This window comes from Perca flavescens, chromosome 5 (genome assembly GCF_004354835.1).
Source record: "Perca flavescens isolate YP-PL-M2 chromosome 5, PFLA_1.0, whole genome shotgun sequence".
Classification (NCBI taxonomy): domain Eukaryota; kingdom Metazoa; phylum Chordata; class Actinopteri; order Perciformes; family Percidae; genus Perca; species Perca flavescens.
This window is the reverse complement of record NC_041335.1, coordinates 34941394-34965848: the sequence shown is the minus strand read 5'-3', so window position 1 is coordinate 34965848 and position 24455 is coordinate 34941394. Positions and strand designations below refer to the sequence as shown.

Sequence of the window (24455 nt, the reverse complement as noted above, 5' to 3'; positions counted from 1 at the left end):
TTATAATCCTCAGTGTCCTCCTTGGCTACTAGCAACTGCGTGGAGGAAGAATGGGGGCGCATGCGCGATCGCATAGGCTTGTATCATGTGGACGCGCCGACACTGTTGTTGTCATTACTTAGAATTCCTCATGGGGGCGACAGAAACTACACACTATAGCTTTAATATATAGTTATTGAGCCTTTTGTTATCCTACTTTAATTACCATTAGCATATAGCCTACGTAACCTGATGGGTTAACGTTAACTCTATTAGCTACAGACGAAAAATGGCATCCTATTGTAACCGATTTGGATTAGGGTCACAGATGTTAGTAACTTAGCTGTGATTTACGTTATGTGCCCGAAATAGGTGATACAGTATCAAGTACATGAGGATGTTTGACAGACAGACAGATAGATGTTAGTATTACACAGACAGACACTCCACTTTCAGTTACAGCTCTGGGTGTAATAATACTTTTCAAACAGGACTCAAAGTTTCTACTTTTTCCCTTTCTACATATATAACTGTAGTTGGTGCAATATGTTAGAATAGTTCCTGCTGCACATGTCTTGGGGATAACTTTTATGATATCTGCAAAGCCCTTGTTGTTGTTCTTGTATGAATTGTTGATGGAAATGAGGCATTCTGCAAGTTCACTATAATGACCTATCTTATACTCTATTCTCGTTATATCGACAGATCCGCATGTGTTATGATGCAAATCAAGATGAGACAATCTTTTTGTATTACGCAAGACTCCTTTATTTCAGCCTGAATGTGAACATTTGTTACTTCATGTGAAGTTCATTTTGAAAACACTCGTGATTTTGATTTGCTGAACTGATTTGACTTCATGAACACTGTATAATGTACAACCAAATAATCATGTAAAGCCAGTAAATATTATGATATCAGACCCATAATGTCCAGTTTGATATTTTCTTATTTAGTGAAGAGACGCAGAAAAGCTGACAGTAAAATAAAAAATAAAAACCACTAAGCTGCATGATTTCATAGTGATGCATTTGTAGACTTGCAAAATTCAGGTTGAAGAAGAGGCAAGCAGTGAATGAAACTCCAGCAGTCTTTGGTCTCCATTCATTTTGGCATGTTGCAAAAGGACCTGCAAAAAAAAAAAGAGAAATTATGTTCACTATCAAAGTTGTGGTGAAAGTAAACAACCGAAATGTACATTGTATAGGCATTTCAAACTAATATATTTCCGCAAAGAACGATTCAATGTGTGCCAGTGTAGGTATGTAGCAGCTGTGTGCTCACATTGATTAGCTCCTGGTCGTTTTTGGCATGCAAGTGTCTGAGGAGGTACCAGCTGGCAACCTGCACCACTGTCACTGGGAAGTCTTGAGAGTACGCCAGTCTCTCCAACAAACGCCTTGTTTCCCTGCAAAAGAGACACGCGGAAATGGGCAAATATATAACATGAGCTGAACCAAAATTACAATTTCATTGTCTGGATGCATCATACACTCAGGCCTACATTTAGGAGTGGGATTTGTGAATGGTGAAATGAGCAGGAAACATGTTATGAGTATTAGAGGATGGATACCTGAACCGAGCCCCGACGGGCCAGGCCGGGTTTGGACAGATGTTTAGAAATGATGTTCGGGTCGGGCTCGGTCACATCAGCGTGATAAGGCATTGAATCTTTTAAATTTAAAAAAAGCTTATTATGTAGGTGCGCGCCTGTGTTAACGTGAGCTTGTTGCCCCGTGTGCGCTGATGCGCTCATCTGTTGACATTTCCGCATGCCTTCCTACAGTTGCTTAATAGAAGCGGCCTTTTCACACAAACAAATGTATGTGTCGTTAGTATGAGAAAAAAAACGAGAATTTAATTGTGTCGGGCTAGGTTACCGCTCTGTCGGACGCGAGCCGGGCTCGGACAGAAAAGTGCGGCCTGATCCGCACTCTAATGAGTCATCCTAATTCTGCCTGTGTTGTAATGTAAATGCTAATGTGCTCTTGGAAACATCTGGAACTGGATGGCTGCTGATCTGATTTGTTGTCTAGCTGAAAGTAGCGAGGGCACACATGTACTTCCTCTGAAGTTAAACCCTGTCTGAAACTCTAAGCGTTGTCCTTATCAAATGAAACTTATGTCTGGTATGAAAGGGCCTTTTGATATTGTGATTATGTGATCGGCACAGGGGAGTTCCTGCACGACTTCATGATCGGCTTATTCCTTCTCCTCAGCTCTCTGATGAAGGTAGCTTTCTAATTATGCGTCCTGGCAGGCCTGTGAGGTAGTGACAGAAGGCTATCATCTCAGGGCAGGTAAAATTTGCTTTGTAAATTGCTCCGCAGTTTCTAAAGTACCAACATCTTGAGAAGATGGACGCATAAACCAGAACGTTCAGGCATCTTAAGATTCATTTCATCATTTTAGATTATATATTTCACTTAAGGATGGGATAATGACCCACGCACCTGCAACGTGCACGTGTGCATATTAACTGCTGCAGTGGAAACAGAACACAGTGAGAAGCACTGACCTAGCAGCCATCTTGGTCACATACTGGAGCAGGGCCTGGAAGAGGAGGGCCATAGGGGACGAACCCAGCTTCAAGACTTCAGTGGTGGCTTCTAGTATCATGTCCGTCCAGTCCTTTCTTGGGACCCCCGCCTGAGAGGTCAGATCACACAAGGTTAAGAATAAAACTAGCAATGAGAAGCATACACAAAATCAAGTATTATTAATCTACTAAACTTGTATCGTTGCTAACAATGTGCTGCCTACTGCAACTGGAATCAGCTGTCCTGCGAGCAGTGAACTAATAACCCCAGATAAATCACAAAGGCAGCTCCTTGTCTTGTCTTGTTTGTTTTTCCACTTGGCTTTGGCTGCTGATCAGATAATTTGCTGGAATTATAGCCTCTATTTTGCAATGCCATTGCCTTTTTTTTTTTCATGGTCACAATATTGCAGGAAAAAAAGATATCAGATAGTTGTGCTGCAATAGCTGTACTTTATCACCCTAAAAATAGGAATGTTTTGGACCTAGAGTCATGTTGCATCCTACACAGGAACTCACCAGACAGGGTTCGAGGGCTAGCAGGGCTAGCCGCAGCAGGGTGGCTACCTGGCTGCTGTGCAGGCCGAGCTGTGAGGCTAGCTGCAGACTCTGCCTGTAAGCCAGGACTGCCTGGACCAGCAGGCCCTGGCTACGATACACCTCCGCCAGCCACTGAGAGAAGGAGAGTGATTGGAAGGGACGAATGGGAGTAGAGGTGAGAAAGTGAGATTTAAAGAGGGATGAGTGGGAGAGGAAAAATGAGAGGTGAAGGAAGAGGGGCATAGAGGAGATTTTTAGAGGCAATGTAGGATAAAGAATAGAAGAAGAGACCAAAGGAAGGAAGAAATGAAAAAAAAAAAAAAAAAGGAAGAATGCAGGTAAATATTTATGATATTCTAACTGAAAAATAATCATCTGACGGTGGAAAAAAGGGTCTGTGCGCCGGGCACATGGTTCAAAAGGGTTGTACTTAGTGGCTTAATCAATCATAGGTGTGTTTTAGGCGTAACATGCAATAAACCAATCAGAGGGTCATCTCCCATTCCCTTTAAAAGCCAGGCACGTTTGGACCTTGGAGCATTGCTATTATGATGGCAGATTTGCACCATAATATTTTATTTGTAATCTTTTGCATGTTTGTGTGCTGCTGCACTTCCCTGTGTGTGTGTGTGTGTGTGTGTGTGTGTGTGTGTGTGTGTGTGTGTGTGTGTGTGTGTGTGTGTGTGTGTGTGTGTGTAACAAGCATAGTGTGCGCGCGCTGTGCATAAGCCTAGGCGCATTTTACTAATTTGCTGTTAAAATAACAATGAAATGCTGCGCTGTTGACTTTAGACCAGGTTTTTGTTGGTCAATGGCGCGATCACTTCCCGCTGCCTCAAGATAGCAATACACTAAGAATTCACCTGAACACACCTCCCTGTAAGACCAGCACACCCAAGGGTGCAGGTGTATTTGCTATTTAAACGATGCGGGCACTGGATGGGAAACTGACAACTGCATCGGGCTTAAACAAGCAAAGACACTTGCGTCGGGCTTTGTGCCGCGCCGGGTGCAAGATAGGGCCCTGAATGGCTGTTTATGGTGAGAAGAAAAAAAACATATCATTTCACGGACCCCAACACTTAAACAAGTGACCAACCAAGACTGACACTATCATTTTGTTCAAGCCTCACTACGTAATAGCGTTTGGTAGAATATGTCTGTGTGAACAAAAGCGCTGTTTAAAATATAACGATTTCCCGAATCGGTTGGATTCCTATTCACAAGGTTGATGACATTACCAATTTGATATCAAATTATCTCTCTCCCCTTGCATGTCTTCATCTGTCCTGTGGAATTAAAAGGCCTAAAATGGCAAAAAAAAAAAAAAAAAAAAAAAAAAAAATTAAAAGGTTGCTTTCTAAATCAATATCAGACCACTCAAACAAAGATCGATTTTGATTGGAGAATCGATTATTTTAACCCAGCCCTGTAAACAACTGGCACTTGAAATTAAAGGAACGCTAGAGAACTTTTCCCGGTTTGGTCCCCCTACAGTTCGGAAGCAGAATTGTCCCATTATGTCTCATTGGAACTACAGATCCGCTACCCGACCTGGCAAACTTGCATAGTGCGGTTATAGCCGGTAGAGAGCCGCAAAGCGAATGCAGAATTGCCGTTAACCCTGTTACGAGTTGATGGACCACCAATTTTGGAAACTATGGAAAATATTTTAAGTTTCAAAAAGTTCTCTAGTGTTGCTTTAAAGTAATAGCTTGTCATCAAGTCCCGGCAATACAAAAACTGGTATGGTATTGAAATGGGTGTTCACTTACATGCCACGCCCCAAGGTTGGTGGGGTTCATCATCACTGTGTTGTTTAGTTGCTCCAGTACGGAGTCTGGGAGGGCAGTACCACCACCGGCCAAAAGGAGGCGCTGACACTGCACCTGTCTCAGGGACAGCATCACTGCCGGGTGTTCGGGAGAAACATTCAGCACCTGGGACAAAGCAGGCAGAGCATGACGAGCACAGCAGTGGAAAGATGAGGCCCCACGGTCAGTGGAACGCTTATCAGTTCAATTTTCTAAGCACAAACAGACATTTGGAAAAACAGAAAAATGGGTTCAAATATACAATTTTTTCATTTTTTTCCACCTTGACAAATAAAAAAAATTGGATCTTTAACCTGTTTTTCAAATTTTCAGTTTTTTATTCAGAGGATCAGAAATTGAGAAAATTACAAAACTGCGTCTGAGCTCGTAGCTAGGCGGAACGAGGGAGAGAATACCATTGCAGTATATAACAGTGTTGGTCATCTTACTTTAAAAAAGTAATTAGTTACAGTTATAAATTACTTCTTCCAAAAAGTAATTGAGTTAGTAACTCAGTTACCACATTGTAAAAGTAATTAGTTACTCAGCAAAGTAACTGTGACGTTATTTTTTATGTTCTATAACGCTATTACGTTCTATAACATCTTTAACGTCAAAGATGTTTATACTAACTGATTGAAGAATAAAAACTCTATATACAGTATCACCTGTTGCTGACCCGAAAAATCGAGCGTTGCTTGTTTTAACAGAGTGGCTCCGTCTCCTTCGCTGGAGCTCACGCTAGCTGCATTTGGGCTTGGGGGGTTGGGTTAGCAGCAGCAACAAGTGTCCTGTTAGCATGTGTTGATGTGAGGGGCTTCATAAGATTGGAGTTGCTTGAGGCAGACGTGGATAAAGTCTTTTTCCCTGGGCATAGCGTGCATGTTACATAAACATTTTTGCCTTTAATTTCACTGAGCGAGAAGTACTGCCGGTACTTCCAGTTCAAGAATGCTACCTTTGAATTTCCCTGGCTCATCGCCATTGTCGCCGTCTTGTGTTTAGTGGTAGTCGGAGCGTGCAGTGAGACAGCGTGAGCCAATCATCATCGCATTTGCAACAGTGTCATCACTGAATGCATCAAAACTATGAATGAACACATATGGAATTATTTACTTAACAAAATAGTGTGAAATAACTGAAAACATGTCATATTTTAGATTCCTCAAAGTAGCCACCCTTTGCTTTTTTTTGATAACTCTGCAAACCCTTGGTGTTCTCTCAATGAGCTTCATGAGGTAGTCACCTGAAATGGTTTTCACTTCACAGGTGTGCCTTGTCAGGGTTAATTAGTGAAATTGTGTCCCTTATTAATAAAAAAGCAAAGGGTGGCTGAAAAGGTGAAAGAATCTAAAAATAAAAGACATGTTTTCAGTTATTTCACACTTTTTTGTTAAGTACATAATTCCATATGTGTTCATTCATAGTTTTGATGCCTTCAGTGAGAATCTACAATGTAAATAGTCATGAAAATAAAAAGGAAACGCATTGAATGAGAAGGTGTGTCCAAACTTTTGGCCTGTACTGTACCTAAACGCCGTTACTCCCAACACTGGTATTGAATAATTGGAGCTCAGATGCAATTTTGTAATTTTCTAAATTTCTGATCCTCAGAAAATTGGAAAAAAGTTTCAAGATCCAATTTTTTAATTTGTCAAGGCGGAAAAAAATTCGATATTGGAACCCATTTTTCTGTTTTTCCAAATGTCCGTTTGTGCTTAGAAAATTGAACTGATAAGCGTTACACTGACCCCCCACACTTAACTTTTATTACTCCATCTACGGTCTTGCTTTGCCAGACCCTCCTCCAAAGTGCGCTGGAGGAGGGTTTGGCTACTCCCCACAGGAAAACGTGCTCTGGTTTATTGGCATTTCGTTAAACCAATCACAATCGTCTTGCACCGGAGAAAAGCCACGGTGCCTCTGCAAAATAGGCTCGGGAAGGAACTTGTTTTGGTGGAACGTGTGTATGTTCAAAAGTTGTTATAGTCGTGCAACAGAAAACTGAGATTGGACATATAGTCTAGCTAGCTGTCTGGATTTACCCTGCAGAGATCTGAGGAACAGTCAACCATAGTCCTCACAAATCCACTGGAGTTTAAAATGCCAACACAAGTGGAACGCCAAGGATATAGACTACTCCATCACTGTTCATTTCTGTCTGAAACAAGTCTAACTATTTCAACAATGAAGTAAATCAGATAACAATATTGAGTTTGTGCGTGAAAGTGTGTGTTTATATCCCACCTGTGTGCAGAGAGCTTCTGCCTGCTCCAGCTGTCCCCCCAGCGTGAGACCAGAGACTGCCTGCTGTAGCACCCAGCCTTTTAGAGTCTGGGCTAGAGGGCGCTCTATCTCTTCCACATTATGCACTGTGATACAGAAAGGTGTCCGTTACCAACTCAAACACACATAAGATACTAAACACCATAAAACGCACACGCACACACCTTTCTCAGAAACCACTGACATGAGGGTTTGCTCCAGTCCTCGTCTGCAAGGAGCGGAACCTGAAAGATAACAGGAAGTGTTTTCTGTGTGACAGGCAGCCATCAATCCCGCCCAGGTTGCCGGATCATCTGAAAGTAAGAAGAGAGAAGAGTGGAGATCACTCGGACGTTCCACAGTAGGAGTGTAATGACTAGGGTTGGGTACCGAAACTCGGTGCCAATAGGGAACCGGTGCCGACGTAAACGGTAGTAACGAGACCGAATAAGAACGAAAGTTTCGGTGCCTCATTTCGGTGCTCAACTTTACACTACACCTGACAGCATGTAACGTTAGCCTACCTTTAGCTAGCAGCTGGATTAATCACGGTTAAAATGCTGACAGCTAACGTTAAACAGTGTAAAGTGTGACTGTACAGCGGGATGTAACAGTCTGCCCAGCAGCTGCCATTGTCGCAATTCATAGATATACAGTATGTTTATATGGTCGGAATTAAACACAGACGGTGCGTTCACTTGCAGCTGCCGTTGTCGAAATTAAACAACACAGACGGTGCGTTCACTTGCAGCTGCCATTGTCGGAATTAAACAACACTGATTCACTTAAAGCAGGTAGCCTCGTGGTGCATTCACAGTAATTGTAAAATACCCTTTTCCCATCTGGGGTTCAACAGCAATTTACTGGTGAAATAAGTTATTGTTATAGTTATTACATTATTATTACATTTTTAATTTTGACCATGGCCTTAGCAATAAACAAGTCACTGACTGTTGTTTACTACCCTTATTTTTTTTCTTCTTCTTTTTTTTTTAACTTTATTGAAAAGTACCGGTTCAGGCACCGTTTAGGCACCGGCACCGTTTTAAAAGTATCGATTTAGCACTGGAATCGAAAAAAAACTAAACGATTCCCATACCCTAGTAATGACTCTGACACACCATCCCGATAATCGCCCGTCGGACAGTCTGGCGAGGTCAGTGACTCGAGTCTGTTCGGTGTGGTCCGTGCAGTCGCCCGTCGGAGGAGCCGTCGGCCTTCATTTCGGCCGACCTGACTTGCCGGGTCGGAGGGCAGGCATTCGGACTCACTCCACCAATCTGATTGGGGGAGTGCTAACCTGGAAATAACGAGCGGGATGAGTGAATGACAAAAATCTTTTAAACTGACCTTTGTCGATCTGAAATGAAGACAGAGTCAGAAAACCGCATGGCCTATTTCTCTCTTAAAATGTTTTCAGAAACACGTTTCAGTGACGTATTTTCGTAAAATAGGAGATCGTATTTCGAACAAGCCGCCATTACTATGGGCTGGAGAAGCCAGACCCATGTGGCGTGTTGTCATTTCCGGTTTAAATTTTTTGTAGTACATCTCGTGCACGCGCAGGATGTACACTCAAGACGGCGCCACTTCGGTGTGTTCCGAGGCACTTTTTGGACATCGGGGAGCCAACTGATCAGTCCTACTGCTGCCGACGGTCAGGTTGTTGTGTCGGGGGCTTAAGGTAGCTTTACATTTATCGAATAAGGATAAACATAAACACAGCTTTTCTCTGTATCACAAAGCTGCAAAACCTTGAATTTACCAGATATATCAGAGACCCAATTATCTAGAAGAAGGTTCTCACAGTGGTGTACCACACACATTATTTCTAGAGATGCACCGATTACAACTTTCTAGGCCGATTACAATTTCCGATTTCGATTTCATATTTTCTAACCACTTTACAGCACACGCAAATATTTATTTTCTATCTTTTCTTTAATAGAAGATTTTGCACAGAACATAGAAAAAATTTTTAACAGATAATGGATCACTAAAAAATACAACTATATAAATGACTCCTGGTGTGGGAAATTCACACACATTTAAAGTGCAATGTCAGAACCATTTCCTTCTTTTCACATCCAATATCCAACTAAAAAAATGTGATTTGGGTTTTTGGTGTCGTCCCTCCACGCCCTTTCCGTCTCCTTGCAGGTGTTGCATATTGCAAACTTGTTATCTTCTGCACACACGCTGAAGAATTTCCAAACAGCTGACATGTTGCAGGTTAATTCACAAGGTTCCCTACATGTGTGAGAATAGCACGACACACGGCGGAAAAGTGAGAGAAAGGAAAAAGAGATTGCGTGCTGTCGTGTCCGTGTGTGCATGCGTCCTTGAGAACTGTAACTCTTATAACTTATGTTGTCAGTTAATTGTAGCGTTGACCAGCATGAAATCGGCATATGTCAGACTGACCTGCCGGTCGCCGGTCATGACCAAGCATGTGAAAACCGGCCAATTCCGGTCACTGGCCGGTCTATCGGTGCATATAAGAGAATTTACACAAATGTATTTCCTAATAATGACTTTTTCCTCACTTCTTCAAGACTGATTTGTCTTCTAAGACATCTACTTGTTTCAGTGTCCAATTATAAGTGTGTGGTTTAAGGCTTTTGTGTGTGTGTGTGTGTGTGTGTGTGTGTGTGTGTACCAGGACAGAGCAGCACAGCTCTCTGCATAGTCTTCAGGGCATTTCTGTGACTGTTCTCTTCAGAGTGTCTCCCACTAGCCAGCTGGTTTACTCCACTGTACAGCAGCGCCCTCTGCAGGACACATGTTATATCAGCTCGGTTTCAGGTGCAAACACTGTGGCATACGCCAAGGCCAGTATTGACAGTATTATACCCTAAAAACATATTTTGGATACTGGCATATCTACAGTGTGGAAAAGATTACACACAATATAGTTCAAAATAACATAATTTAGCGTTGAGTTTAATTTGTAATGGCAGTGAGGATACATAAAGTGTAACAGAGAGAGAGAGAGAGGGAGAGAGAGAGCGAGAGAGAGCGAGGGAGAGAGAGAGAAGAGAACTGAGAAAGACAGCCAGAAGCCATTTCAACATAAAAATATAGTCACTCTTTTACCTTTCCTTGGGTCATACTGGAGAGACAGGCAACATGACCAGCCATCGCTCCGCCCTGTAATATACACAGCAGACCAAACCATGAACCCTTCCTCTCTACCTGTCCAGCAGTGGACGAGGCTGCTCAGTTCAATGTGAGCCACTATAATAGATTTTCTGGGTACGTGCATGGGATGGGTGTAATGTTTGTGTGTGTATGCAGCCTTACATTTGCCTTTCTGGGGTAGTATTGTGGTATCAGCCTGGACAACAGGGCCCACAGAGATGGGTTTCCAGGATTGCTATAAAAAAGAATTCCGCTCATGTATAGGCTTTTCCCATATAAATATGCTAAAAATTAGTATGAGTATGACACTGTATGTGATGACAGTCTCATCAACTAATTTGACCTTGCCCTGAACAAAGATACTGCATACTTATTTGTAGTAAGTTCACCCTGTGTCAGCTGTCTTTTAGATTTTGATAGAATACACTGTAAGCAGATAAATCTGCATATGCTTTATAAAAGTGGAGACATTTCTCTCTAAAACTGACCCAAAACTAACCACAGTAAATCCAGTGACACATGCAATCAAACACACGTCTCATACTATCGCCCATCTTTTGTGCAATCCTCCACAACCAGGGTGCAAAAGGCTCAGTAAATCTGCCATTCAGTGTCAAAAATACAGTTAGATGACACTGATGTATAATTGGTCTTTTTAAAAGTCAAATTAAGTAATTGTAGGGCACATCACATCAGTAGGCTACTCTAAACAACTTAAACAAGCAGTTACCTGTGTACAGCTCTGGAAGCCTCTCTTTGCACCGCGCTGTAGTTGCCCTGCAGGGCGAGCAAGGCGCAGGTGAGCAGACACCGTTGCTCGGTAACTTTCCCTGAGGCTGGACCCTGTTTCAAAAGCTCCGCCAGGGCAGCAGCAGCTAGTGTAGCATCACTGTGGACCAATCCCAGGGCACTTAAACACAGCAGGGACTCTGCGATTGGCTCCTTTAACATCGAGCTGCGGCGGCAGAAAGCAGACAAATAAATACTTTTAGCTTGGAAGTAAGTACTAGTATAATTATTATTATTACAAAACCACTGGTCTGGTCCAGACAACACAGTGGACTCACCATTTAAACAGCAGGGTCTTAGCTGAGTCTAGGTTACCCTGCCGGTGTTGAAGCAGCGCCACAGCGGTCAAGATGTAAGCCTTTTCCTTCTCAATGGAAGCCACAGCCAAGGCACGTTCATAGGCTACAGTACACACAAAACTATTTAGTCACAGTCACTCAGGCAAGACGTCTGAGAAGGTTCTCAGTCATCCAGGTCATGGTAGTTCTCTGTGAAAAGCAAAAGGCAACTGGGCTTGCTAGAAGTTCTTGAAGGCGTTTCTCATCCAAAAGGCTTCTTCAAGAAATTCTAGTAAGTCTAGTTGCCTTTGCTTATCACAGAGAGTCACTGTGGCAAGCACACACAAATACAATCTCTGATAATATCTGGTAATAAAATAAGAGTTCAGTGTGTCTCCCAGTCCTCACCGCTAATGCTCTCTGGGATGAGTCCGGCCCTGCAGTAGGCCAGAGCCAGCCCAGCCAGATCACTGAGGTCCTGCAGTGGAGTGGAATTATAAACACGCACCGCCTCCTCTGACTGGCCTGAGGTGCTGTAAAAGACACATTGGGACATACAAAGAATGGAGTTTGAGGTATTTTAAGTATTATCAAAGATTGTTACAGGACATGGTAAGGAGAAGGCTGGTTGTTACCACAAAGCACGGCCATAGCTACACAAAGCAAAAGTCAGTTGTTCTGTCGAGGACATGGACTGAAGCAGTTCAACAGCTCTGAGGAAAGAGAGTTAAGATTTAGAAGGTGATTTGTATACAAATATGTACTAAAGTGTGTGAGATATTGCACTAGTCCGTATTGGGATTTGGATACAAACTGCGAATAATTGTGCAGCCCTACTTAAGGAGCTCCATTTTATTCAGACAAACACCTTTTGTAAGCCTGTATGGCCTGCCTCTTCAGCTGCAGATGCTCATTCATGTAGCCAAGCATAATGAAGGCATCAGGGTCAGACTGGATCCTCTCTGGGAGGGAGGCAAAGCAAACTTCACGTCACACAACATCCGTCGTCTCTAACACACGGCCCAAATACAACAAAGGGATTTGTAAATCTTGCATGCACATCAACACACAAAGAGATGCTGATAGTACCTGTGTACTTGCTGAGTGCCACCTGAGCAGCAGAGATGGCGTTCATCTGGACTATGTTGTAGCGATATAGTTCTGAGTCTCTGTTGCTCTTATCAAGCAGGGTGGAGCATACCCAGAAGGTATAACCTTTCACTCCCTCCATCTGCCGGGGAAAGATTGTGAAAGAGCATTAGAGACAAGTGGACGACGAGAGTGAAAAAGCAGAAAAAAAGGAAAGGAATACACATTGTTTCATTGTGGTATCATTCCTAATTACTTAGGAATGAGTAGCAAAAGGCTTATAGCTGAAAATGTAGCTTAGTGACAGAGAAAGTTGATGCAAATATTAAACTATTAGCAAGCTAATGAGTGGGTACTACAAAAGCAAACCCCCAGGGTTTTTTGGGAGGTCACGCACATGTGTGCTGAGTTCAGTGGTGTGCCTGAAAAGATCCATGGTGTCATAGCTTCCCACTCTCTCTGCTATCAGCGCCTGGTAGGGGGACAAATGGACAAAACTATCATTTAGACAGATAAATAGGGCAAGGACAGAAATCCATTAGGATACATTCACATAGCATCTGGTGGCTCTGGCGATTTTCCGCAGGGTTGTGCGGCAGTGGGAGTGTCACTTAAATGTCACTTGTGTGACGTCCTGCTGTGGTATTTAACCTCCCAATGTAGCACAAGTAGACTTCATATTTCACAATTAGTTTTTCCATCAGATTGTTTTTATGATCTCGACATTTCCGATTGCACTTGAAGGCAGCTTCATTTCACGGAGAAAAGAGGCGAGCCACAGTGCTTTGGGCTGGAGCTCGTTGCAGGAACTCTCACACCGCCCTTAAAAAATGGACTGACAGGTCCGACTGGCGGTTACACGATTGGCCATTGCAGCGTGACGTCAGGTTGCATTTCTTGAAAAGTTTAATCCGTCTCAACTTTTCGTCGCAGGCCCCTGCAGCTCCCACTGCCGGAGGACAGAAGGACGCTTTGTGAAACATGCTTCATGAATACTACCACACTGATCTCACTCCAAATCAAACCTTTTACTCTATATTTCCACTATGTACTAACAAACAGAATCAAATTACAGTCAATTTGAGACAAGAACATCGTATTTCTTACCTACCACCAGACTTTAGCACTGCATTGCTATATTAATTTTATACTGTATATAACAGATTGCTAAATAAATACAAAAAATGCCTTTTTTTCTGTACTCATTTCACATCTGTCAACATAAACACATCATGAGGCCTCTCATCCAGCTTACATGTCTTTCGTATTCCTTACCATTACCAATCACTTGTACCATCCCAAGTACACCTAATTATCCTTTTCCCGGTTAGTTTTACCGTTCGAGTTTGCCTGATGTTGTTTGTCTCACATGTACACATATACAGTACAGGAAACGACAGTAACGTTACACATCGCGGATAAAATTGTTCGGAAAAGTCGTATTGTTTTGGGGATAATGACATGGCTGGATAGCTAGCTTGTCTTGTTGTTCAACATAGTGTCAGGTTATTTTTACTGATTGCCAACTGTACACAATGTGATTGCCTTCGGATCTTGCTAGCATAGCATTAGCTTTCTGGCTTGTAGCTGAGCGGACTACAAATATCTCCCGTTGCTAAGGGAGGCAAGTCGTATCTAAGGTCCTTCCTATTTCCTGGTGGAGTGAACGACGTTTGCATTGCATAAGAACCTTATAGGATGGGAATGATTGTACCAGGTATTAGTCAAACTGTCAGGCGTAACCATGGAAACAGAGTTATTGTTTGTAAAAACTTTAGATTTTGATTGTAAAACTATTTAAAATATAAACTAATGTTTTGAAAATATGTTATTTGGGAAGTGACCATGGTATAAGCGGGTTAATGCCCTTCGAGGTGTCCATTGTCAGGTATTAATGGACTTCAGCAGACGGTTCCCGCCTCGCCGTCGTCCATTAATACCTGACAATGGACACCTCGTCGGGCAGTAACCCTTACGATGTCTTTGTACCTGTCCGATCCAGCAGTTGACATAAAGCGGCTCCAGCGACTGGGCAATCTTGAAGGCCTCGTGTGCAAGCTAAGAAAATAAGACCAGACTTTAACAAAGAAAATGTCAAATGCCAACTATGACAGAAAAAAATATATATATGTATATATATATACATATATATATAAGAAAATTGATCACACACACCTCTATATTGTCCTTTTTCAAATAAAGGGTACCAAGGTTGGTCCAAGCAACAACATTCTGTACCGAAATATTAGAAAAGTTACAGAAGAACATCAGAATAGTTTCTGAGAATAGTGTTCATCACCTTAACAAACGTACAGTACATACATTTGGCTCAACTTGTATGGACTTGATGAAGCAATGTTGCGCCAAAGCGAAGTTCTCAAGACCTGATGTAACAAAAAGAAAGAAAGTGACAAGAATGACAAAAACCCAATAAAAACTACTTGTATTCATCGGAGAGAAAAAGTTGTATCTACATAAATAATTAGCATTTTCTGTCTTCCTATTTATTTCATACTGAAGACTTTCTTTCTTTCTTTCTTTCTTTCTTTCTTTTGTTTCTAATGCATCCAATATCAATATGTCCATAAAATGGGGTAAACCACTATTATTCCCAAGAATGAGGTAGCATATTATTACCTTTGCTCATAGAAATCACTCCCAGGGCATTCCAGTAGCTATGGGTCCCACTGTCCATCATAATAGCCTTTTTTAAACACTGAAAAGAGAACATAAAAACTCTTAAAAAGACCCCCTTTGAGAGGGAACAATACAAAGCTGCAGGATTATGTGAATTACCTGCTGGGCCTTCACTAGGAGCAGAGATTGGGAGTTCTGGTCTACATCATCAGGTCTGGGTACGCTGGACTGGCGGTAATAGTTGAGCCCTAGGTCATACCAAAGGGTGGGAACTTCAGACATCAGCTTCAAAGCACGGACATAACACCTGCAGACAAAAACATGCACTTAATGTTCAGTGTTCAGAATCTATGCTAGGCCAACAGGGGCAGACAGGCTACCGAATGGCAACAACAACAAAAAAACATTATAAATGTTTGATTTGAAAGAGTAGAGTAGCAATAGTATGGGCAGCTTGGAAAACCTCTATGCCTTTTGTCTGTGTTCTTACCTCTCACCAACTTTGAGTGTCTGGGCCTGGTTCAGTGCGTGGCTCTGGGTGTTGGTGTCTAAACCAGCCAGCAGGGCGGGCACTAGAACCTGGGCTCTGTTTGACGACACGGAGCTGACTGCGGTGCAAGCGTCTCCCAACAGCTTCCACAAACAGGACAGGTCTGGACGCAGCACCACAGCTCTGGAGTAATAATAGTAGTAAAAGTGATCTAACTGCGTGTCAGTCACTGCTCATGCACACTCATTCATTCTCCCTTGTGGGGGGAGGGGCTTAGGAGACCGATTTGGGCTTTGGCAGAAAGGGGGGAGGGACTGAGAAGTTGTCAATGTTCAAATGTTTTTTTTTTTGGCTAAGCCCTGGAACTTCACAATCCTACCTACGGCATCTTTAACAAAATGCGTGACCAAATTGTACATTAAATTGCCAATTGTAAAATGCCTTGTCATTTAAATAAAGACGCCAAAAAAAACATTGATACTGAAGAGCACAGAAGTTTTAAACGACCAATTAATGAATCACACACAAAGCCTTGTTTAATTTTAAGATTTACAAATTTTACTAATGTCTAGTTGTTACCGGAAGAGGTTCTGTATGGCTTGCTGAATGAGGTCAATGGCTCCCCCATCTCGACAGTCTTCCATCAAACCTTTTGCCAGAGACAGCTGGCACTCCCCAAGACCTGAAGAAACAGATCATACCAATCTGATTAAATGCCCAGGTTCAGATACACAGTATGTAGGGCTGGGTATCGCCACTGATTTCCCGAATCAATTCGATTCACGAGGTCCCGATTCAATAACATTTCCGATTAAATGCCAATTTGGGTTATTTCAGTTGCAAAACCAATTTAGCTTGGATATGAAAGACATTCTACAATTGTACAAGGGTTCCCTCTAACCTGCTGCAATATTAAAAGTACCAATGTTTACATGAAAAAGTGACCCCAAAACAGTTACATTCATGTACTTTTTATTGAACATGAACAAAAACAGAGTGCAACTCTACTCTACTTCTGCTGGTTTATAAATCACTAAACGGTTTAGGTCCAAAATACATTTCTGATCTGCTACCACACTATGAACCACCCAGACCTCTCAGGTCTTCTGGGACAGGTCTGCTTGCTGTCCCCAGGGTCAGAACTAAACAGGGGGACGCAGCGTTCAGTTTTTATGCTCCACGTATCTGGAACAAACTCCCAGAAAACTGCAGGTCTGCCGTAACTCTCAGTTCTTTTAAATTAAGGCTGAAGACCTTTCTTTTTGATGTTGTCTTGCTTTAAATAATTATACTGAAGTTGCATTGTTGAAACTGTATGAAAATCTACAAAAGCATATAAAAGATATATTAAAAAGTAAGAACGGTGGGACCGGCCCATTGGCAAGGATTGCGGATGGATTACGTGTATAGAGCAACGGCTTATACATTGTCCCATACTAGCACCATAAAATCTCGTATTTTTAACTGCTCTTTAATGTTTAATTTCTTATACTGCACTGTAACTTTTATTCTTCATAAAGCTGCCTTGCCTTACAGACTCTACGGTCAGTGAGTTTTTAGTGACATTTCATTCCGATATGTTGAAGTGAGAGGTCAAGGGACCCCTTTTCAGAATGGCCATGCCAGTTTGCCAAAATGTAACCTCTATTTGGAGGGTTATTTATATTCGGAATTCTAGTTTCATATGAAATACGAATTAATCAATATTGGATCATTCAAATCAAAATCAATTTTTTTTTTTTTTTTTTTAAACCAAGCCCTAGATGTATGATTCAGAGGTATGCAATAAAAAGCACAACAATAAAGTCAAGGCCTTGGGATAAAAACACCTACCTTTAAGAGCAGGAACATAGTCCTGCTGTGCTGTGATCTGCAAGTACTCTGCAACTGCCTCTTTGAACTTGCCCAGGGTCTGTTTAATAGCAGCAGCCTGGTAGACACTGTAGATGGAGGAGGGTTGAAGCTGATGGGCCTTACCAAAGGCCTTCAGAGCTGCTGTGAAGCTCCGGCGGTTCAAGTAGGCCTCGCCTAAACACTCCCAACACACCCAGTCCTCGGGGTCTGCTCTCAGAGCTGCCTGCAGACTATAAAGATGAATTAAATGGTCAATGTGTATATACTTTAAATACCTATGATAATGTAGGGTATGATAAAGACCTAATGTAGTAAATATTACTGTCTGAAATGTGACATCTTGATCTTACTCAGCTATAGCTTGTTGATGGTCCCCAACCTTCAGGTGGTACAGCCCTCGTCTCATCCAGGCCCATTTCGCTGACCCGGGAGTGGCTTTCTCAATCACTGACTGGAGTATTGCTAAGGCAGTGTCCTATGGCATTTAGGAAAGAAGAGAGGAGAGAGGAAAAATAAAAATAGGATACAGAGAGCAGCATGGGGAAGGTCAAGACAAAAGAGAGGCACCTTTAAGGAAACACCATAACAAAGTGCCAACACCACGCATGATAGTTCTATTAAATGTTTTGGCTTTTTGGAGTGTGTCTGTCCGCCAACAAATCCACTTACCATGTCGTCCTGCTCCATACTAAGATCCACGGAGGCAGCTCCAGACTCCGCATCATCGTCATCCATCTCAAAGGCCTTCTTATAGCAGCCTCGTGCCCGGCCATGATCATTTGCCACCTCCCGGTAATAATGTCCGAGGTAGCGGAATACACAACCAAGGTGTGGGTCGAACTTTGCAGCCTGAAATGGACACATGAAACTTTTCAATCTAAAATTCCATTCAGCTCATTTGACACTAATCGTTTAAAGACTGGACCATCAATATATTTAGAGATTGCACTAGTTCTTTAAAGGTCCCATGACATGGTGCTCTTTGGATGCTTTTATATAGACCTTAGTGGTCCCCTAATACTGTATCTGAAGTCTCTGTCCCGAAATTCAGCCTTGGTGCAGAATTACAGCCACTAGAGCCAGTCCCACAATGAGCTAGGGGTGTGGCCTTGACCAACTGCCACTTTGCTCGTTTGAAAGCCATGATGTCTCTCTCTCTCTCATGGGTGGGCCAAATTCTCTGGGCGGGCAAAGCAGAGAAAGGGGAGGTAACCTTGCTCCTTATGACCTCATAAGGAGAATATTCCAGATCGGCCCATCTGAGCTTTCATTTTCTCAAAGGCAGAGCAGGATACCCAGGGCTCGGTTTACACCTATCACCATTTCTAGCCACTGGAGGACCACACGCAGGCTGGGGGAACACATATTAATGTTAAAAAACCTCATAAAGTGAAATGTTCATGCCATGGGACCTTTAAATGAACATATAATGATCACCTGCAAAATAATTACAGAATTTCAACAATAATTGTACTAACCTTGAGAAAATGTGTATGGGCTTTGCTCCGGTCCTTACGGGTCTCTTCTCCCATGTCCCAGTAGAGTTTTCCCAGCAAGAAATAATACTCTGCACAGTCTGGGCTCTGGCTAGCCGCCTTTAGAAAACTAAACAACAGAAGAGGAAGAGAGAAAAGTTCACCTAGGAGAGCTAAGCTTTTTTGCACCACACTAATGGATTGTCTGATTTTAACTAGGCTTAAGAGAATGAAGTGCCACAGGTTAAAATTTCAAATGCACACAAAAAGAAACACACAGTTTTTACCTCTCCTCTGCCAGCTGTTGCTGCCCCTGAGCCAACTGTGCCAGTCCTCTCAGTACCAAGCCCTGGGCCAGGTTCGGGTTAGAGGCCACCAGCTCTGATGATACCTACGGAAGACACAATAGTTTCATTTACATCAATATATCTTGACTATCATACAAGAGGTTCCTTTTCTTCGTTTCCCCATATTAAGAGAGAACAACAATTTATCTCAAGCGGTTATGAGATTCTGTAAATTGGCCAAATGAACATCAAACCTGTACTCTTGTCTAGTTTTTAAATTGTGTTATCAATGTGTGTGCATTATTAGGTTTTCAATGTGTTTTTATATATCTTGCTGTCCTCAGTTTTGTTGTCTTGCTGTTCTTATCTCTAAGTCTCATAAAAGCCCTTCTAGGGACAGGTGTTGCAAACTAGCATCCGCTATAAACACTATGATACTTGATCACATGGCTGTCTGTCTGTACCATGTCAACCATAAATAAATAACCAATTTACACATTAAATAAATAATTTACTACAATACTGTAGTTTCCTGTAGTATCATAAATTAGATCTGACATCTTCACAGACAGAGTTCAGTAGGTAAAAGGTTTTCAACCTTAAGTGCTTCATCAACTTGTCCCTTGTTAAGGTATGCACGTCCTCTCAGGGCTACTAGAACTGGGTCTTTTTCAGAGTCCGGGATCTAAAAACAACATCAAACATAGACACGATGTTTACTTGGACATGACGCAGCGCTACACTTGTATGGCCAAGTGTAGCGCTGAAAATATCTTTATACTAAACCCAGAACAAATAAAACATGTTAAAGTGCTGAATGACTTAATACCCAATTATCTAAGAAAGAAAATTCAAACATACAATATGCTGAATAAACAGAGTAATAGTCAATCACAGAGCTGAAAATGCCTCCGATACGGTCTAAAAAGCTAGAATCAGTGAATCTATGCACCGATACGATGCTACGTAATTTAACACCAAAAAAAACAAACCTATTTTAGAGTATTATTACATTACATGTCATTTAGCTGACGCTTTTATCCAAAGCAACTTCCAATTAAGTGCTTTCAACCTTGAAGGTACAAACTCCAGACATCAAGAAGTAAGTGCAAGTACATTAGCTTTAAATACCTCAAACTACAAAGAGCCATATGAAAGTGCAATTGTAGAATTTTTCTTTTTTGAAATTAACCAAGGTGAAGTCGGAAGAGATGTGTTTTTAGCCTGCGGCAGAAGATGCGTAGGCTTTCGACCGTCCTGACGTCAATGGGGAGCTCATTCACCATTTAGGAGCCAGGACAGCGAGGATTTGGTTGAGTGATTAGTTGTCCCTCGCTGTGAGGGGGCAGCAAGAAAGTTTGCTGACGCAGAGCGGAGTGGGCGAGCTGGGGGTGTAGGATTTGACCAAAGTAGTTTTTTTATGATCTTTTTTCATTATGATTGACCGTCAAACTAGGTAATAAAAAAAGTCATATGGCATTCATTCTCTTTGTGTATGTATTTCCTTTTTTAAAGCACTAGTATCGGATCAGTACTGGGCTGATATGCAAGTTCGGGATTCAGAAACGTTATGGGTAAGGAACCCATGGTATTGGAACATCTCTAATCACATCACCTGTGAGAATGTCTCCAAAGCCTGGTAGGCAGACGCTTCTCCTCCACTCCTGACTAAAGCCTCTAGCTTCAGCCTCAGCAGTTTGACCCTCAGCTCCTTGTCTCCGGAAACACACACTGTCAGACCTGATAGAAGCAGACACACACACTGAAGTTCATGATCTACTTCAGGGACTGAGGATTACTGCCCTTTGAACATGGGGGTAAACATCCTCATTTCATACACAACTGTTTTTTTTTTTAATGGGCTCTTGATGAAGTCTGATTGGACATATACTTTTGGACTAGCTAGATCAGTGATTACATCTGGATGACATGGTGATGTACAGCAGACTAAACATACCTTGGGAGCATGACATAGCACTGTCTGAGTATCTCTGCATTTTAAACTGGGCTTCAGCCAGACTGCACCATCCTGTGCTGGAGCTCATTTTCTTTAACCCTAAAAAAAAACAGACGAGACAAATCATATGTAGTTAGCACAACAATTCTAGATTACACAGATTTAATGAAGTGCATGGCTAAATGGCTTTCCTCATTTCCTCTCTCCTCGTATCATTCCCTCACATCTCTCCCATACTTCCTCGGTGGGACGGACTAAGACGTGAGGAAGGTAAGCAAGCGAAGGCTTAGTCTATGTCTTAGTATCAATGTTCAGTTGCCTTTTACATCAAGAACAGAATTGATTGTTTGTTGATGCCCAAACTTACCTTGTGCAAGGTCCTTAGTGGCATCTTTAAACCTTCCTTCTTGCAGTGCTTTGGTGCCCAGACCCAAGTGACCTAATCCGCTGTTAGGGGCCAGATCCAGGAGCCGGGAGAAACAGCCGACTGCATCCACATTCTGAACACCTTCAAATAAAAACACAGCATGCATTAAGAGTGAGACTGAGAGCAAAAGCCGAGGACTCCCCTCAATGCCTAAATAGGACTTCAGCAGAATGTAATACGAAATCTGTGAATCAATCATTGCATTTTGCGATTTTAGATGGAATGATCAAGACAACAGTATGTTACCTGTTTTGAGGTAGTAAGAGCAAAGGACTTCAAGAGGATAACTTTGGTTGGGGTAGAGGGACAGCATGGACTCACATGCCTGTTTCATTTTGGCTTCCTCTTGTGGCAGCTACAGTAAGAAAAGACTCAGGATGAGCAGCTGATTAAGGACATAACTGCACAGGGCCAAGTACCAGGGGGCTCATTTTTGATAAACATGAACACTTTCTAATTGTCCCTGAATTTCTGTGGTTTTAATTTCTATTATATTTTAATTTTTTTAAATAACCACATAGAACACTGCACAGTAGGCCAACATTAAAAAATCACAGAGGATGAAAACAATAAAGTCCATTTCCATTGTGGTCCTCTAGTAAAACACATACCACGCCACAAGATAAAACAGCACAAGACAACAAGTGCAGACAATACAATCCAAATATAAAGCTGGTGGCTATGTCAACATGTTTTTTTTTTTTTTCCTTCCTTGGTCATAAAAGGTCAAGACATTTAGAACTGAAATTAAGAATGCTACATGGTACGTTCTTTAAGGCCACTTTAAACAAGTTTCAGATTTGTGGGCAGATTATTCCACTGTACTCCTGCACTGCTGTGGTGACATAGACATCCGAAAAGGTGCACTTACTTTAGAAAGGCATTTGACATAGTCAGCTGAGAGCTTCTTGTGTTCCTCTCCTGGTACAGGATCCATGAGAACCATGGCCTTTTCAAATGCTGTGATTAACTGATAGCCACAAACAAAACAAAACAGTTACCAAAGAGCAGATGGCATAGATAGGTGAATAAGCTAAAGTTAGAGATGGCCCGATACCACTTTTTTGCTTCCCGATACCGATTCCAATACCTGAACTTGCATATCGGCCGATACCGAGTACCGATCCGATACCAGGATATGTGCACTAAAATCGGCATTAAGAAAAATATATGATCTATCCCTTTAGGGCTAGGAGATTAGAGGTGATGGACTCGTATGTGTTGCGAGGTGTTTATACACAAAAGGAAACACTTCATGTTGCTGAGTTTAAGTCCACATTTGGGGAAATATCTTACATGCTGTTGAGTTTCATTGTTGTCCTGCTCTTCCTCATTAATGCAGTCTGAGAGGAGTTGCGTCATCTGTTGCCATAGCTGCAGTAGCTCTTTCTTATCCACAGCCTCTTCCTCCTTCACCTGAATGAGCTGCAGCCAAACCTTTGCCAACTATGTGCAAACATACAAATACATCCAAATGTGTGAAAAGAACAAAAAAGCGTCTGTCTTTTTTTCCCCATTGAACATGTGCGCCTTTAATTTCATACCTTTAAATATTCTTTTTCAGACTGATAGATTTCTGACAGCTTACTGATGATCTCATAACATTTATTTTTGTCGGAGCTGTTAATGGAGAACATAATGAGAATGAATAGCATCATACATCAAATATGTTAAACTAGTCACAACTGCAGCATCTTGAAAATAAATCAGGAGTAGAGAACAAGCAAATATTAGCTAAATTATCAAAACTAGTTTTAAGAAACATCCATAAAAAGGGTTCTTCCATACAATATATTACCTTGCATACAGCTCAACAAGCTTCTGGTAGATATTAGGTAGCTCAACTTTGAAATCCCACTGATCAGTCTTTTCATAAAGGTTTGCCAAGCCCTAAAAAAACAAACACACACTTCATAATTACTGCGTGGGGGGGAGAGGTAGTATAATATGCAATGTCACACAACACAACAGTGATAATGACTTGGTTTAACTAAGTGATGCACATCAGTAAAATGAATTGCTCTCAGTGTAAGACATGCAAAGTGTAGTTGGTATAAGACAACTACATTTCCCCCACCATACCTGCCATGCCAGAAGCTGCTCAGGCTCCAGCTCCACAGCTTTTTTATAGGCTGTCTGGGACTGATCTGGTTGCTCGAGTTCACTGGCTGCCAAGCCGATGAATACCCATGCATTATAATTGTTCTTCTCAAGTTTCAAAACAGCCTAAAACCACAGTGAAGAGAGCAAAGTCAGCTAGACAACATCTTTGTTCGAGAGATACATTGCCTCATTTAGTACCCAGAATGCATGTTACCAGCCAAGACTAATTTATCTGTAACGTCACTATGAATCTGACATACTTTACCTTGCAGTGTTTTAGAGCCTCTTTGAACTCTTTGTTTTTGATGGCCTCTCTGGCACTCTTTAGTGCTGCTTTCACTTCTTTATTAGACATCTTGTAATTAGCTATCTGAGTGAAACAAAAACATTGTCACATCACACGAGACCCAAATAACAGTTAGCCTACCATGTTGCAGTGATGTAAACAGAGTGAGGCAGCTAAAGTTTATATTAACGTGTTAGCAGCGTTGGCTAGCTAAAAGAAAAACAAAAAAACACAGTGTAGCATTAACGTTAGCTGTGAGCTTCTCAGAGCATCTAGCTAAACTATCTAACTTTAGAATGAGAACTGTTTTCAAACCTTCATTGATACATAACAGGTTATATATTCATTTAATCGAGCAGTTAGCCACGCAAGTATTATATATGAAACAAATGTTGGGGTACCTACCGTTGCTGTTTACTTTGACAACTTCTGCTCCTGTAGGGTGACACGGAAGTGAAAGAATTCCCACACCACCTCTGGATTTTCAAAGTAAAACTACTTGCAG

The 24455-nt window shown here is 41.9% G+C and overlaps 1 protein-coding gene across 3 annotated transcripts; it reads right to left on the bottom strand.

Annotated features, from left to right (window-relative positions):
* Window positions 1-729: 729 nt before the first annotated feature.
* Window positions 730-24448, bottom strand: skic3 (SKI3 subunit of superkiller complex). 3 transcript variants are annotated; one of them, XM_028577890.1, is made up of 41 exons: window positions 24356-24448; window positions 23930-24034; window positions 23644-23787; window positions 23360-23451; window positions 23106-23181; window positions 22858-23007; window positions 22433-22531; window positions 21808-21916; window positions 21502-21642; window positions 21135-21233; window positions 20793-20917; window positions 19776-19862; window positions 19178-19281; window positions 18894-19020; window positions 18085-18264; window positions 17766-17890; window positions 17395-17645; window positions 16141-16243; window positions 15562-15744; window positions 15231-15378; window positions 15072-15150; window positions 14757-14818; window positions 14610-14666; window positions 14424-14492; window positions 12832-12906; window positions 12435-12576; window positions 12214-12307; window positions 11981-12058; window positions 11754-11878; window positions 11346-11469; window positions 11009-11233; window positions 10441-10513; window positions 10234-10287; window positions 9797-9908; window positions 7323-7451; window positions 7120-7244; window positions 4834-4998; window positions 3038-3190; window positions 2498-2628; window positions 1264-1387; window positions 730-1108 (listed from the first exon to the last, which is right to left on the bottom strand). In XM_028577890.1, exons 2-41 carry the CDS (start codon window positions 24017-24019, stop codon window positions 1028-1030), a joined length of 4710 nt encoding a protein of 1569 aa, XP_028433691.1. In that variant the 5' UTR covers window positions 24020-24034; window positions 24356-24448; the 3' UTR covers window positions 730-1027. The 3 variants fall into 3 exon arrangements, with proteins under 3 accessions (XP_028433691.1, XP_028433692.1, XP_028433690.1); XM_028577891.1 differs by having other exon boundaries at window positions 23930-24030; window positions 24356-24415; XM_028577889.1 differs by lacking the exon at window positions 24356-24448 and adding an exon at window positions 24266-24324.
* Between the last annotated feature and the right edge of the window lie 7 nt (window positions 24449-24455).